This window comes from Dreissena polymorpha, chromosome 16 (assembly GCF_020536995.1).
Source record: "Dreissena polymorpha isolate Duluth1 chromosome 16, UMN_Dpol_1.0, whole genome shotgun sequence".
NCBI lineage: Eukaryota > Metazoa > Mollusca > Bivalvia > Myida > Dreissenidae > Dreissena > Dreissena polymorpha.
The window spans coordinates 5121526-5138359 of NC_068370.1; the positions used below are offsets into that span (position 1 = coordinate 5121526).

General features: G+C 36.3%; 1 protein-coding gene across 15 annotated transcripts in view; it reads left to right on the forward strand.

The window, feature by feature from the left end:
• LOC127861378 (probable splicing factor, arginine/serine-rich 7) overlaps positions 1-11962 on the forward strand; it is a 41111-nt gene extending 29149 nt beyond the window's left edge. For 10 of the 15 annotated variants that reach the window (XM_052399780.1, XM_052399784.1, XM_052399782.1 and 7 more), the window contains 6 exons: positions 1712-1750; positions 4019-4093; positions 4343-4378; positions 6064-6165; positions 7094-7301; positions 10831-11962. In XM_052399780.1, coding sequence (XP_052255740.1) covers positions 1712-1750; positions 4019-4093; positions 4343-4378; positions 6064-6165; positions 7094-7301; positions 10831-11250 — 880 coding nt within the window. In that variant the 3' untranslated portion in view covers positions 11251-11962. The remainder of the gene's footprint in view (positions 1-1711; positions 1751-4018; positions 4094-4342; positions 4379-6063; positions 6166-7093; positions 7302-10830) is intronic. The other 5 variants (XM_052399783.1, XM_052399791.1, XM_052399792.1 and 2 more) reach the window with 3 other exon arrangements.
• The last annotated feature ends 4872 nt before the right edge of the window (positions 11963-16834 follow it).

Consider the following 16834-nt stretch of genomic DNA (forward strand, 5'->3'; position numbering starts at 1 on the left):
GAGGTGTTATCATATTGAACTATTTTATACTATTAAAATATTTCAGTTTTATGAATTTTATATGTTCATAGACTTTAGTTTAAGAACTGGTCTGGGAGTATGGGCCCTGTGTTTATACCAGGTTTTGTGTGTTCCCACGTGGCATAAGTTTTATTGATCCCTTATATTATATTCAGTGGAATTTTTATTCCACCAATACCTCAATTCTCATACTTATGTAATTATTTATCATTTTTCAATTTTGGATATGTTATAGATTAAAGTCTGCTTAATGTGTCTCTGCTGTAAAAGATGTTTTCTGTATGGTTTAAACATTTGAACATGCGATCAACTTAAGTGTTAATTATGTCCGGTCAATGTGTCAATGCTAAAAAGAGTTTCAAGTATGGTGGGACATGGCATTTGTTGATTTCTGAAAAATTTGATTATGCAGTTGACTTTGATGTTTGTATGAAATATGGAGAGTGTGCAATACAGTGAATTGATAAAACATACAGATTATATTCATCTATGTTATCCATGCATTTTGATCTGGCCTATGTGCTAATATTGTTTACAAACTGAAATAATGCAAAAAAATATTACAATGTGCCCAGCATATACTGATGCGGAGAGGCGATTGACCTGTCCATGTGTTTCTCCGTCATATTGTCCTAATGACACATTTTAATTCATGAATAATGCTTTGATACTTGCATAGAAGTTATCATATATGAAATCTCTCATCCCACCCACAGCACCTGACTTCAATTTGACCTTGACAATAACCAACGTTTAGACATTTAGGAGGTTCACATTCATTGTTAACCCAGAATGATGTGTTTCATGTATCATCAATACAACTTGCTACAAAGCATTATTACTTAAACTGGTGTTATCTATATACACTTTCAACATGGCTTCATCACCCTGACTGAAATTGATATTGGTGGTTACCTACTTTTGGAGGGTCCTAATACTTGGTTAACCAAAAATAAGGCAATTCGTTATACAGTTCTTCATACACAGCTACAGCACTTGACCTTATTTTGACTCAATAATTAAAAAGGTAACAATTATTGGTTCATCCTTATTGATATTCTATTAACGTCAATACAATTTACTAAAAAGCTTTTATACTTTCATTCAGCACTCAGCACACTCACATCACCTGACTTTTTTATGCCCCCGGATCGAATGATCGGGGATATATTGTTTTTGGCCTGTCTGTCTGTCATTCTGTTTCAAAACTTTAACCTTGGTTAAAGTTTTGAGATAACATTTACAATATTGAAGATAGCAACTTGATATTTGGCATGCATGTGTATCTCATGGAGCTGCTTATTTTGAGTGGTGAAAGGTCAAGGTCATCCTTTAAGGTCAAAGGTCAAATATATGGCTTCAAAGCGGCACAGTAGGGGGTTTCTGACAAACACATCTCTTGTTTTACTTTGACATTGGCCTTATTTTTTACTAAGAATTGGCTTGAATATTTCCTTTATAACATTTGGACAATATTTTCTTTTTTTAAGTTGATAAAAAAATTCATTGGTATTTTATAGGAAGAACCAAACTGGTCAAGAAATATCTGTACACATGTAACTTCACTTTTCCTGCTATTTATTGTTTAGGTGACTTATCAAATTACAAATACCTATATTGCCATGTTATTTGCAACCTTGATAACAAGGGTTGTTGTTGTTTACCCTGCTTTGTTGCATTATTTTCATAGTCCTGCTGTTTCAAAAGACAAGAGCTCTACTAAAAAAAGGTAAAACACACCTCAGTGTTCTCATCCCTATTTGTCTTATGATATGAATATTTTAGAGCTTTTGTTTTAATCGCACTGTAAAGTTTGCTAAGTTTAAGTTTGCACTACTATGTATGGTAATAACAATTATACATAGTCAGGTAATAACAATTATACATAGTCAAGCAAAAAATTAAAACTGACTGTTTGCTGTATGTGTTGTACAGGTTATGTTTATTAAGTTATTTATACCTTATATTTCCAAAACTCCTTTGTACAGCCATGTTTGAATTTACATAGAAATTTCTTGTGATTTGTAAATGCATATTTGTATAGTCACTTTCTGTTCTTTCTGTAAGAATTGTCATTTTGTGTGTGCGATTTACATGCATTTACAGGGAAGTATTAGGGGTTGGTTTATTCTGTTGTTGTTGTTGTTGTTTTAATAAATTGCTTAGCCTTTGAAGATCAATCTCTACAAATTTGTTCTCCCAAAAGTTGACTAGTCATTATTGATTCTTTGCCTCTTTTGCCACCACTTAACAAGTTTCAGTAGGATAAAGTCCCATTTTTCAGTTAATAAGAGATAAAATTTGCTTTATTGTGCATACTGGTTGTTTCTCTCTAAGGGATCTGATTTCAATTCAATAAACAAGCTTCTTTCACCAAGTAAATTGTCACAGATGACTGTCCGTATGATTCTGTAACCTATATGAAGGGATAGAAACTAACATTTTGGCTTTTGTTGCCCGTATGAGTTAAGTCAGAAAATACGCCACCACTATTAGGGGCCATGCACTTGTCCTGCCAATTTTCAAACCCACATACATGTCTATAACCTGTATGACAATTTTTCTGTTGACTTAATATGGAGTTCAATCCCCTTTTGATTCAGAAATTTATCATTGCAATAATCTACATCACACAACTATGCCAGCCATTTCATGAATATCAATTTGATGTATTACTCTATATTTATGCCCCCCTTCGAAGAAGAGGGGGTATATTGCTTTGCACATGTCGGTCGGTCCGTCGGTCCGTCCACCAGGTGGTTTCCGCATGATAACTCAAGAACGCTTGGGCCTAGGATCGTGAAACTTCATAGGTACATTGATCATGACTCGCAGATGACCCCTATTGATTTTCAGGTCACTAGGTCAAAGGTCAAGGTCACAGTGACCCGAAATAGTAAAATGGTTTCCGGATGATAACTCAAGAACGCTTAGGCCTAGGATCATGAAACTTGATAGGTAGATTGATCATGACTTGCAGATGACCCCTATTGATTTTCAGGTCACTAGGTCAAAGGTCAAGGTCACAGTGACCCGAAATAGTAAAATGGTTTCCGGATGATAACTCAAGAATGCTTAGGCCTAGGATCATGAAACTTGATAGGTAGATTGATCATGACTCGCAGATGACCCCTATTGATTTTCAGGTCACTAGGTTAAAGGTCAAGGTCACAGTGACCCGAAATAGTAAAATGGTTTCCTGATGATAACTGAAGAACGCTTATTCCTAGGATCATGAAACTTGATAGGTAGATTGATCATGACTCGCAGATGACCCCTATTGATTTTCAGGTCACTAGGTCAAAGGTCAAGGTCACAGTGACCCGAAATAGTAAAATGGTGTCCGGATGATAACTCAAGAACGCTTATGGCTAGGATCATGAAATTTCATAGGTACATTGATCATGACTGGCAGATGACTTTTATTGATTTTCAGGTCACTAGGTCAAAGGTCAAGGTCACAGTGACAAAAACATATTCACACAATGGCTGTCACTACAACGGAGAGCCCATATGGCGGGCATGCCTGTTTTACAAACAGCCCTTGTTTAAAGTTTCTCTTTGTACGGTATGCTTACCTGTTCACAACCCTTGTGATTCAATAATGTTTTATCAGTGTTATTCTGCTTCAACTTGGGACTGTGTAGGGCCTAGAATTTCTGGCATGAATGTCAGGTATCACATTGCACGCATACATTGTATATGAGACATGCTTTGGAAAAACAGGGCTTAATGCATGTGTATAAAATGTCACTTCCCACGTGAACTTGATATTTTCTAAGAAGAGACTTCCTTAAAAAAATACAATAAAAGCCGAAAGTGTCTTCCTGATTAGCACAGGAAAATCAGGGAATTTACTGATATGCATTAAGCCCCGTTTTCCTATAGCAAGGTCTCTCACATTTCTCACACAGCCGTACACATTATGTATGTTTCACATTTCACACGCACATGTTGTATGTTTACATTTCACTGTTGTGTTTTGTATGTTTGGCAGGTCCACCAGTCGGGGCAGAAGCAAGAGCAAGTCTCCACGACGTGCTAGACGCTCCAGTAGAAGCAGGAGTAGGGCGTGAGTATTGCCAACTGTTGTAGGCTTCCATTTTCTTCTAAACAGCTTCAATCTCTTACTGGCTGTATTGTATCACAAATGTGTGATTTCCATTCCCTTTAGCATATTTCATTCTTTTAAATATCAGAATTGTTTCACACATATTTCTCAACCTAAGGGGAAGTAGGGTGCTTTCCTTCCCTGCAGTTTTTCTAACATCATACCCATGTACCTGATATGATATTGGCATTTCTTTTATTGATTCTGTAGTGTTGCCAATGCTGCTGCAAGCAGTAAAAAAGACAGGTAATACGCACATACAATTATTGAAAAATAATATAAGTATGTGGACCTGAAGCTTCTGAGCAGGATATAACGTGTAAAGGCCACTATATACATGCAATATGTCAAGAAGCTTCTTATTATCATATGTATTGGATTGTTAAATGAGCAGTTGTTTACTTAAGATCCCAATCCCATTTATTGTTATTCCAAAGTATACTTTTGGTCGCAATTTTTGTTTGTAAGTTAATGAGAAATATGATGTTAGATTCTAACTTTTAAAATCATGTTATTTTCAATTATCACTTTTTCAAAACCCATTAGACCCATCTCCAGTTTTTATGCTTGTTTATTAAATGATAATTAGAAGCACTGATGTTGGATTTGGAAAGCCTTTTTCATAGCTATAATAACTAACAAGAGTTTTTACTCTCCTCATGATTTATTCAAAAGTTGTGCAGAGACAGTTTCTGTTGGCCGTTTTATACCCTGTATTACTTTTGTTTAATTTTTAAATTTGGCTTACTGTCCAGCCATATCAGCAAAGATGATTAGCATTTTTATGTCCCCCCACCACTATAGTGGGGGACATATTGTTTTTGCCCTGTCTGTTGGTTGGTTTGTCTGTTTGTTTGTGTTTTTGTGTAAACCTTAACATTTGCCATAACTCTTGCAAGATTGATGATAGCAAGTTCATATTTGGCATTCATGTGTATCTCATGGAGCTGCACATTTTGAGTGGTGAAAGGTCAAGGTCATCCTTCATGGTCAAAGGTAAAATATATGGGTCAAAATCGCTCATTTAAAGTACACTATTGCAATAGTGAAGATAGCAACTTGATATTTGGCATGCAGGTGTATCGCATGGAGCTGCACATTATGAGTGGTCAAGGTCATCCTTCAATGTCAAAGGTCAAATATATGGGGACAATGTGTTTTACAAACACATTGCTTATATTAAATTAAAATTCGCTTCATATCTCGACTTTACTCCCTGCAGAATTTCTTAGTGGAGATGTAATTATGTCAACCTGCTTAGAAATTTAGCAGCGAGTAAAGTTGAGCTATAGTGCAAATATTAATACAAAATAAATAATGGTAATTTTGTTGCTGATATGGATTGAAAGTGAGGGCCATTTATAATTTTAAAAATACAAGTAATAAAGGTTATAGAACGGCAAAAATAACTGCCTTAGCCTGGACGTAGCCATCTTAACTTTCAGGTGATTACCCTCTCTGATAGTCTCAGCCTAAATTTTGCTAGAACCATGCCCATTCATCAGTTTTCCTCTATAGAATATATATTGGATTTCAATTTTGTCTGTGCCATAAATTAGGTCGTGAGGCCATCAATGTTTGTGACATATTTCTAGTTAGCATGCAATCTATAAACCTGGCCCAAAGTTTTGCAGTGGTTGCATTCAATTTAAGTAGGTAACTTTAGTGACAGGGAAGATCAATAGTGTGAAACAGAGCATGCTGTGCCCTGCTCATTTATGCTGCTCCACCTTAAAGTAGGCAAATGATTTCAAATAGGAGGAGTGGTATTAAATTGTAAGTTTCAAAAAGCAGTCAAGGTTTTGTGAACTATTTTGGTCTAAATAATGGCTTGTTTTACCCACTCCCCCAAGGTCTTAATGAGACTATATTATATCTGCCTTTTTTGTTACCATTGTATTAAATCTTGCTCGTACATGATTTTGCAACAGGCGCAAGGCTTCACGCAACAGTAGAAGTCGACGCAGTCGTAGTGGCTCCAGGAAACGAAAGTCAAGGTCAAAGCAAAGGTCACGCAGCACTTCGCGACACAGGTATTGGGAGCACGGAGGGTTTGTTTCTTGTACTATTGAGCCTGTGAAAAGGGGGGTTTAATGCATGTTAGGTTTTGTCCAAGATGAGCGTGTGCTGTCCACACAGGCTAATCAGGTATGACACTTTCGGCTTTTATGATATATTTGGTTTAAAGAAAGTATTTTAGCAAAAATCCAGTTTATGCTGAAGTTTGGTCCCTGATTAGCCTGTGCATACTGCATTTAACCCCTTCTTTTCAAAGAGCACTGTTCTATTTTTTGTGATACCTCTTCTTTTCCATTTGAAAAATAAGGTTATAATAAAGTTTGATTGGATATTAAAGTCTCTTATACAAAGTATGTGATGGCGTATTTTGGAGTTGCTGTTTCTTTTCAGTTTGTTAGTCTTCATTAAATGTGTTTAGTTTGTGAATAAATATCCTCCAATTTAGTAATTAAATTGAAAGTTAACATATGTCATCACAGAGAAATGAAGACGTGGAGGACTTTTTCTCAAACACAGTTATCATGTAGAATCCAGATCTTAAATATTGTTTGGATGGCAATATTGTGATAAAATTGTGTGTATGTAAACCAAGTGTGGGAGTATCAGTTGTGGCTATTTCTGGTCAAAGTCACTGTCACTAATAAAAACACATTGTGCTGAAATTGTGTGTGTTGGTTGCTTTATTGCAGACTAAGCTTGCTGAAATTGTGTGTTGGTTGCTTAATAGCAGACTAAGCTTGCTGAAATTGTGTGTGTTGGTTGCTTAATTGCAGACTAAGCTTGCTGAAATTGTGTGTGTTGGTTGCTTAATTGCAGACTAAGCTTACAATTTACAAATCTAAATCATCTAAATTAATGTAGATTTGTAAGTCAAGCGTTCAAAACATTGTTTTGTGGCATTCTCATGTTACTTGTATATGTATACTCAAAATCTAAATTCAGGTCCAAGAAGGATAAGAACAGGGACAAAGATAAGGAAAGGGAAAAAGATAAGGAGAGAGATAAAGACAGAGATAAAGAGAGAGATAAAGACAGGGATAAGGACAGGGATAGACATCGAGACCGCAGCAAGGATCGTGAACGCGAGAAGAAAAAGAAGCACAAGGAAAAAGACAGGGAGAAAGAGGAAAAGAAGGAGAAGGAAAATAAGGTGACATTTTATTATGATGTCGGTTAAACAAAATCTGTTGTTTTATATAAGCTAGCAGGCAAAATAATACAATCGAGTTTTCATTGTTGGGTGCATAGCTTTTTCCAGAATGAAAGATTTCAAATGTAGAATTTTCAAATTATTTGGCAGAAGTTAAAAGCTTAATCAGATGGAGTGACACATGGAAGAACCAGACTTAATTACCCATGGTTATTCCTGGTGCTCAATATCCAAAGCCAAGTATAAGAAATTAGCCCCATGATTATTTGATGACATGAACATATTTGTAGCAATTAATAAAATGTTATATTGTGCTCAGGTTTTCATTTTTTATGCTCCCCATATATATATCGGGAGCATATAGTTGCCAGTTTGAGGTTACTTCCTTCCGTCACACTTTTGCTACCGTTTCTCATAGTGCCTTCAATACTTTACCTATCTCTTTCATATTTGGCATGTAGGTACCTTGCATGGACCTCTACCTTTTGATGAGGTTTGAGGTCACTGAAGTCAAGGTCACCGAAGCTAATAATAGACTTTCTTCTGTCACACTTTTGCTACAGTTTCTCATAGCGCCTTCAATACTTTACCAATTGCTTTCATATTTAGCATGTAGGACCCTTGCATGGACCTCTACCTTTTGATGAGGTTTGAGGTCACTGGGGTCAAGGTCACCGAGGCTAATAATATACTTCCTTCCGTCACACTTTTGCTACTGTTTCTCATAGCGCCTTCAATACTGTACCAATCACTTTCATATTTGGTATGTAGGTAACTTGCATGCACCGCTACCTTTTGATGAGGTCACTGGGGTCAAGGTCACGGAGGCTCATAATAGACTTACTTCCGTCAAACTTTTGCTACCGTTTCTCATAGCGCCTTCAATACTTTACCAATCGCTTTCATATTTGTCATGAAGGTACCTTGCATGAACCTCTACCTTTTGATGAGGTTTTAGGTCACTTGGGTCAAGGTCAAGGTCACCAAGGCTAATAATATACTTCCTTCCGTCACACTTTTGCAACTGTTTCTCAAAGCGCCTTCAATACTTTACCTATCACTTTCATATTTGGCATGTAGGTACCTTGCATGGACCTCTACATTTTGATGAGGTTTGAGGTCACTGGGGTCAAGGTCACCAAGGCTAATAATAGACTTCCTTCCGTCACACTTTTGCTACCGTTTCTCAAAGTGCCTTCAATACTTTACCTATCACTTTCATATTTGGCATGTAGGTACCTTGCATGGACTCTACCTTTTGATGAGGTTTTAGGTCACTGGGGTCAAGGTCACCGAGGCTAGTAATATATTTCCTTCCGTCACACTTTTGCTACTGTTTCTCATAGCGCCTTCAATACTGTACCAATCGCTTTCATATTTGGTATGTAGGTACCTTGCATGCACCGCTACCTTTTGATGAGGTCACTGGGGTCTAGGTCACCGAGGCTCATAATAGACTTCCTTCCGTCAAACTTTTGCTACCGTTTCTCATAGCGCCTTCAATACTTTACCAATCGCTTTCATATTTGTCATGAAGGTACCTTGCATGAACCTCTACCTTTTGATGAGGTTTTAGGTCACTGGGGTCAAGGTCACCGAGGCTAATAATATACCTCCTTCCGTCACACTTTAGCAACCGTTTCTCAAAGCACCTTCAATACTTTACCTATCACTTTCATATTTGGCATGTAGGTACCTTGCATGGACCTCTACATTTTGATTAGGTTTGAGGTCACTGGGGTCAAGGTCACCGAGGCTAATAATAGACTTCCTTCCGTCACACTTTTGCTACCGTTTCTCAAAGCGCCTTCAATACTTTACCAATCGCTTTCATATTTGGCATGTAGGTACCTTGCATGGACCTCTACCTTTTGATGAGGTTTTAGGTCACTGGGGTCAAGGTCACCGAGGCTAATAATATATTTCCTTCTGTCACACTTTTGCTACTGTTTCTCATAGCGCCTTCAATACTGTACCAATCGCTTTATTTGGTATGTAGGTTCCTTGCATGCACCGCTACCTTTTGATGAGGTCACTGGGGTCAAGGTCACCGAGGCTCATAATAGACTTCCTTCCGTCAAACTTTTGCTACCGTTTCTCATAGCGCCTTCAATACTTTGCCAATTGCTTTCATATTTGTCATGAAGGTACCTTGCATGAACCTCTACCTTTTGATGAGGTTTTAGGTCACTGGGGTCAAGGTCACCAAGGCTAATAATATACTTCCTTCCGTCACACTTTTGCTACCGTTTCTCATAGCGCCTTCAATACTTTACCTATCACTTTCATATTTGGCATGTAGGTACCTTGCATGGACCTCTACATTTTGATGAGGTTTGAGATCACTGGGGTCAAGGTCACCGAGGCTAATAATAGACTTCCTTCCGTCATACTTTTGCTACCGTTTCTCAAGGCGCCTTCAATACTTTACCAATCGCTTTCATATTTGGCATGTAGGTACCTTGCATGGACCTCTACCTTTTGATGAGGTTTTAGGTCACTGGGGTCAATGTCACCGAGGCTAATAATAATCTTCAGGGCTCAACATTAACAGTTGTCCTATTGTCCCTGGCAAGTAAAAGTTGGGTCCGGGCAAGTTATTTTATAATCTAGTTGTCGCTCGGGCAAGTGCAAAAAAAAACAAAGAGCATTTAATTCAGACTTTAATTATTTTGTTAAATGTTCACAAATAAAAAAAGATTTTGTGGTGTATCATTTTGATCTTTATTAAAGAATATGATATTTACAGTTTATGTGATATTTCATGTTTGGGCAAGTGGCTTTACGTTCAGGGCAAGTAGTTTTTCTAAGAACTTGCCCGGCAGGGCAAGTTGGGTTTTAGGTTAATGTTGAGCCCTGTACTTCCTTCCGTCACACTTTTGCTACTGTTTCTCATAGCGCCTTCAATACTGTACCAATCGCTTTCATATTTGGCATGTAGGTACCTTGCATGGACCTCTACCTTTTGATGAGGTTTGAGGTCACTGGGGTCAAGGTCACAGAGGCTAATAATAGACTTCATTCCGTCACACATTTGCTACTGTTTCTCATAGCGCCTTCAATACTTTACCAATCGCTTTCATATTTGGCAAGTACCTGGTAGGTACCTTGCATGGACCTCTACCTTTTGATGAGGTTTGAGGTCACTGGGTTCAAGGTAAAGGTCTCTTAGGCTACTTATAGATTTTCTCAAGGTCACACTTTGGTTACAGTTTCTCATAGCGCCTTTAATATTTGATCAATCTTTTCTATATTTAGGATGTAGGTACCTTGCATGGACCTCTACCTTTTTGATGAGGTTTGAGGTCACTGGGGTCAAGGTCAGTGAGGCTAATAATAGATTTTCTCAAGGTAATACTTTTTTCCACACAACTAAACCATATATTGACACAGCATCATTGGGAAGCATCCATCAGTTTTACTGATATCCTTGTTTTTGCATTGTATATTGAATATGTCTACAATGATGATTTATTTTCTTGTTTGATGAGAAAAATTGGCAATTTTATTTAACTATAAACTGTTGCAGGTTAAGCGTGACTATGACGAAGAAGAGCAGATTATGTATGAAGAATTGGAGAAGAGCAAACGCAAGGCAGCTGCAGAGTCTGAAGACGACAGTGGAGACAGCAATGATGAAGAAAAAGATGAAAGAAGCGTTGAAAGAAATGATGAGCGTTATGAGGAGACCCAGGAGGAAGAAACGCAGGATGAGACCCAGGACGGGAGCGACCAAGAGATGGAGAGACGTCGACATGTGGAGGACCGTCGTCATAATGGCAGGCGTAGAGATGACGACGATGATGATGATGATAGAGACCATAAAGTAGATGATGAATTTGATGATGATGGTAATAGTAGCGATGGAGAGAGGGTCAGAGCGAGAGGGCCAAAGGCTGTTGATGATAATTTACAAGAGATGGACATGGATTTGAGTGACGATGATTAGACAGATGGTTTAAGGCTGAAGTGATGCAAGATTCTTGGAGGTTTTGTGTGGAATTAATATGAAATATTAATTTTGAGGATTGGGTTGAAGTGATGGGAGACTCTTGGGGTGTTTGTCTCGACTGGCGTGAGAATTTGAATTTTTAAGATTTATGTATGTTTTATGAAAGTGGTCACATTGCAGCCGGAAATAATTAATTTTCTCATCATAAACTTCTTGAAAAGTTTGGTATGTAATGAATTGAATCTTTTTTGTTTGATGCAGAATCTTAAAATGATAAAACAGTGAAGTTTTATAAGGATAATATAATAAAGAAAAAGTAATGTGACAGCTGAACTTTGTTGATCTTAAGAAATGTTATGTGTATTTTTGCTCCACTATTCTTGGTGATCATTTGATATTGTTGTTGTTCATCTGCTTAAGTCGTGTTGATTTCTTTAGAGATTTGCTTTCATTTATGTAAGATGTCTAGATATGAAAAAGCACATGATTAACAAGTAATTAAGATTTGAGTTTCCTTTAACTCTGAAATTGTGACAATCTATACCTTTGAAACATGCTTCACAACAAATTTTGTAGCTAATTACTAATCAAACTTTTGCTTTTTATGTGAACCTAATTGATCGTAATTATTGATCATGTTTGAATTTTACACACTTCTGATTTCAATTTTTGCAATATGTGTTGTAAATAAAAAAAATTGGCAAAAGTTCGGCAAACTTATTTATTTAGCTGTATACTGATGTTGTCACCGCTCCTTAGTTATTGTAACAGAAAGGTTACTAAACAGAAAAATGCTATTCATATTTATATGACAATAGCAATTTTATTTAATACAGTCAATCTTGTGCTTGCGACCGCTTGAATTAAGTGACCTTTGTCTTATGCGACCACTTTGAATCCCGCCCGAGCGTTTTACTACATTTTCATATTGTATTAAGCGACTTTTGTCTTACGCGATCAGCGACCGCTGATTTTAGTGTATTTTGATGTCCAAGTCTTGAATTAAGCGACCGCTTTGCGGTTAAAGTAGTAAATCTGTTGACCATTCAGGTACATATCAGTGTGAATTGTTCATCTAAGCCGATAAGATGATCGATTACATCTTTGTTTTGATTTCACACCAGCCATTTTCCTTTGTCTCGATGACTGGTTCTGACTGGTGATAATGCTGACTGCGTATCAATTTGTGGTGTTGAATAATACAGTGATGTATTGCCAACAGTCTACGGATTAAAGAGTTTATTATCTGGGACGTTAAGTGACAAATTTGATCGCCAATTTTATTGCAGAAACAATGCGCCGACGCGTCAAACATTGTCACAGTGTTCTGGAGAGGTGTAAAAAATAAACTTAAAAATTATTAATCTGTAATATGTGTTGAAATCCGTTAATTAAAAAATTGTAATTGTTATTATGCTAATAAGTTTGTGATAGTAAATTTTCCAATCAGGTCTGTTTATTTTATTTTCTATATTTCCCTATGTACCATAATTGAGTAAGATATATATTTATATATATATAAGCTTAAATGCAGAAATTAAAATGTCAAAACGGAAAGTGTTAACGTTAGATGAGAAAATTCGGGTATTGGAAGTGTCGAAGAGTAAAAGTGCATGCGAATGAGTTTGGAGTCAGAAAAACCCATTCTCTGCAGTGCAAACCATTTACATTGTATTTAGAATTAGAGAGAACAAATAAAACTAATTTTAAGTAAAACTTTCTGTTATTCATTTATTTATATTTAGATTCATTTGATTACAAAAGCTGACATCATTGTGTCAAAAGGAGATAATCCTGCATCTGGATTTATAATAAAAGGTCCTCATTTATCCCAAATGGCGTTTTTAATTTAGAGACCATTTTATTAAGAGACCATTTTTTGTTACTTCCTTTAGTGGTCGCTAAATACAAGATTGACTGTATACATTAAATTAGCTTGAAATATTTAGCTACGATTGGTAATGATGTAAACACTAAATTGGTAGTTTCTTCATCAGGTCAATCAATATCATTTCTTGATCAGCTCAAACAATATTATTCCTTGATCATCTCAATCAATATTATTCCTTGATCATCTCTATCAATATTATCCCTTGATCAGGTCAATCAATAGTATCCCTAGATCAGCTCAACCAATATTATTCCTTGATCAGTTCAATCAATATTATTCCTTGATCAGTTCAATCAATATTATTCCTTGATCAGTTCAATCAATATTATTCCTTGTTCAGCTCAATCAATATTATTCCTTTATCAACTCAATCAATATTATTCCTTGTTCAGCTCAATCAATATTATTCTTTAATCAGCTAAATATTATCCCTTTATCAGCTCAACAGTATCCCTTGATCAGATCAATCAATAGTATCCCTTGATCAGCTCAATCAATATTATTCCTAGATCAGCTCAATCAACAGTATCCCTTGATCAGTTGTTATCCCACTGTTAATCTGCATACGATATAAAACCTCAAAATCATGTTCACAAACAGAACAGAGTATAGATGTGTGACACATGCTAAATGGTGATTACTGATTACCAATGTCGTGTGCATATCTGTCTATAATTATGCCCTCCTTTGAAGAAGCAGCGATACACTGCTTTGCACCTGTCCGTCTCTTAGTCGGTTGGTCCTTAGAACAATTCATTTTTGCAAACCATAAAGAGAATGCAGTGGCTTACAATAATGTAAACATCTAGAATGAAAATTTGGGTTGAAAGGGAGAATCTTTTTAATTTTTAGGCCAACAGGTTGAAAGCTTTTAACATGAAAAGTAGACGGTTTCATTTCTGCACAATATCTGGACCTATGTTCAAATTGGTTTGATTTATACTTGAGATCAAAGCAAGAGGCATATTGTCTCTGAGGTAAAAAGGTCACACAGGCTTGTAACATGAGTTGTTGAAGATTTCATTTCAGCGTGATATATAAAGTTGACCTACCACTATGCAAATAGGTATTACAGTTACCTTGGAGATCAGAAAAAAGGCTATCAATTTTGTGGTCCATAGGTCAAGGGGTACGGTAAAGCAGCAACCTTTGACTAACAATCATGCAAATTGGGTTCTTGGGCTATAAAGGAAGAAGCCTTTCAATTTTCAGGTCAAAGGTCATGGTAACATAGGACATCAAAACAGTTTGTGCAGAAAATCTAGAGATGGCTTTACCCTAGGATCATATAAAACAAGGGCTGTTTGTAAAACATGCATGCCCCCCATATGGGCTCTCCGTTGTAGTGACAGCCATTGTGTGAATATGTTTTTTGTCACTGTGACCTTGACCTAGTGACCTGAAAATCAATATGGGTAATCTGCCAGTCATGATCAATGTACCTATGAAGTTTCATGATCCTAGCCAAAAGCATTCTTGAGTTATCATCCGGAAACCATTTTACTATTTTGGGTCACCGTGACCTAGTGACCTGAAAATCAATATAGGTCATCTGTGAGTCATGATCAATCTACCTATCGAGTTTCATGATCCTAGGAATAAGCGTTCTTCAGTTATCATCCGGAAACCATTTTACTATTTCGGGTCACCGTAAACTTGACCTTTGACCTAGTGACCTCAAAATCGATAGGGGTCATCTGCGAGTCATGATTAATGTACCTATGAAGTTTCATGATCTTAGGCATAAGCGTTCTTGAGTTATCATCCGGAAACAATTTTACTATTTTTGGTCACCATGACCTTGACCTTTGACCTAGTGACCTCAAAATCAATAGGGGTCATCTGCGAGTCATGAGCAATGTACCTATGAAGTTTCATGATGGTAGCCATTAGCGTTCTTGAGTTATCGTCTGGAAACCATTTTACTATTTCGGGTCATCGTGACCTTGACCTTTAACCTAGTGACCTGAAAATCAATAGGGGTCATCTGCAAGTCATGATCAATGTACCTATGAAGTTTCATGATCCTAGGCATAAGTGTTCTTGAGTAATCATCCGGAAACCATTTTACTATTTCGGGTCACCGTGACCTTGACCTAGTGACCTGAAAATCAATAGTGGTCATCTGCCAGCCATTATCAATCTACCTATGAAGTTTCATGATCCTAGGCATAAGCGTTCTTAAGTTATCATCCGGAAACCATTTTACTATTTCAGGTCACTGTGACCTTGACCTAGTGACCTGAAAATCATTAGGGGTCATCTGGGAATCATGATCAATCTACCTATCAAGTTTCATGATCCTAGGCATAAGCGTTCTTGAGTTATCATCCAGAAACCATTTTACTATTTCGGGTCACTGTGACCTTGACCTTTGACCTAGTGACCTCAAAATCAATAGGGGTCATCTGCGAGTCATGATCAATATACCTATGAAGTTTCATGATCCTAGCGCCAAGCGTTCTTGAGTTATCATCCGGAAACCACCTGGTGGACGGACAGACCGACAGACAGACCGAATTGTGCAAAGCAATATACCCCCTCTTCTTCGAAGGGGGGAATAATTACTGTTTCTTAGGAATGAAAGTCGACCTCTATTGATTACCGAAACAGCAGGTCAAAGTGCATGTGCGTGCAATATTAAAACATGACTTAACAATTGCTAATATCACACTTTGTTGCACATAAAGCAGCATTTTTGAGAATCTAAAAAGTATGCAACTAAAATTCCAGGATCTATAAAGTATTAATCAGACAAAAGTTTGTTCTTTGAACCAATATTTAGAACAATCATAAATTATCATTCAAACATTTATTTTATTATAATACTACACAACAGCTTATGACATTTCTCAGGTGAAACTATTTTTTGAACATGTAATAATAGTGTATTATAATAAGTTGAAACATATTGCACTTAACCGAAATGTTTAATATGATTGTATAAAATCAAGTGAACATAGCACAGTATAATTGATGATAATTACTAATCTTAACTACAAAATCCAACAGTAAATGATAATGGCACTTATTAAGTCTTAGATCACTTACATCTAGTTGTGGATATGTCTCCAATACAATTCTAAATGAAGCATTGTGGAGCATAAGCAATGTCGCAGTCACAAAATGAACACAAACATTCAAATTCAGAGTTACTGAATAAAAAAATACTTTCAGTTAAGTTTGATTTATGTGCAAGTTTATTGTAAGATGACTTCAGCTGCAATTTTTGTATGTTTGCACACATTAAAACTCGTGTTCTGTTTGTTACATAGACAAACCAATAAAAATGGTACCTATTTTGTCCACAAATATTACCATGTTTTCTAGACATGTGTAATTGTTAAGAAAGCATACACACAATATATGTGTGTTATTAAGAAGCATGAAGTTGTATCAAGATATATTGTCATTGTTATAATATAACATTTAGCATAAAATATTTTAAATTTGAAGCAACATGGCAAATAAAGCCCAAACATTACCAGTACATAATGCTTAAGTTAGAATGCACTGCACTTAACATTACAATGTTGTTGTAACTAAAAGTTTTCATCACCTTTTATTACTTCAGAAAAATGAACTGTTTCAAATACATTTAAATGCCTAATATAAAAAAAAACTTTAAACATACAAGTTAATAAAATAATAAAAATACTTAAAAATATTCTTGTATTAATACTGTTCAAT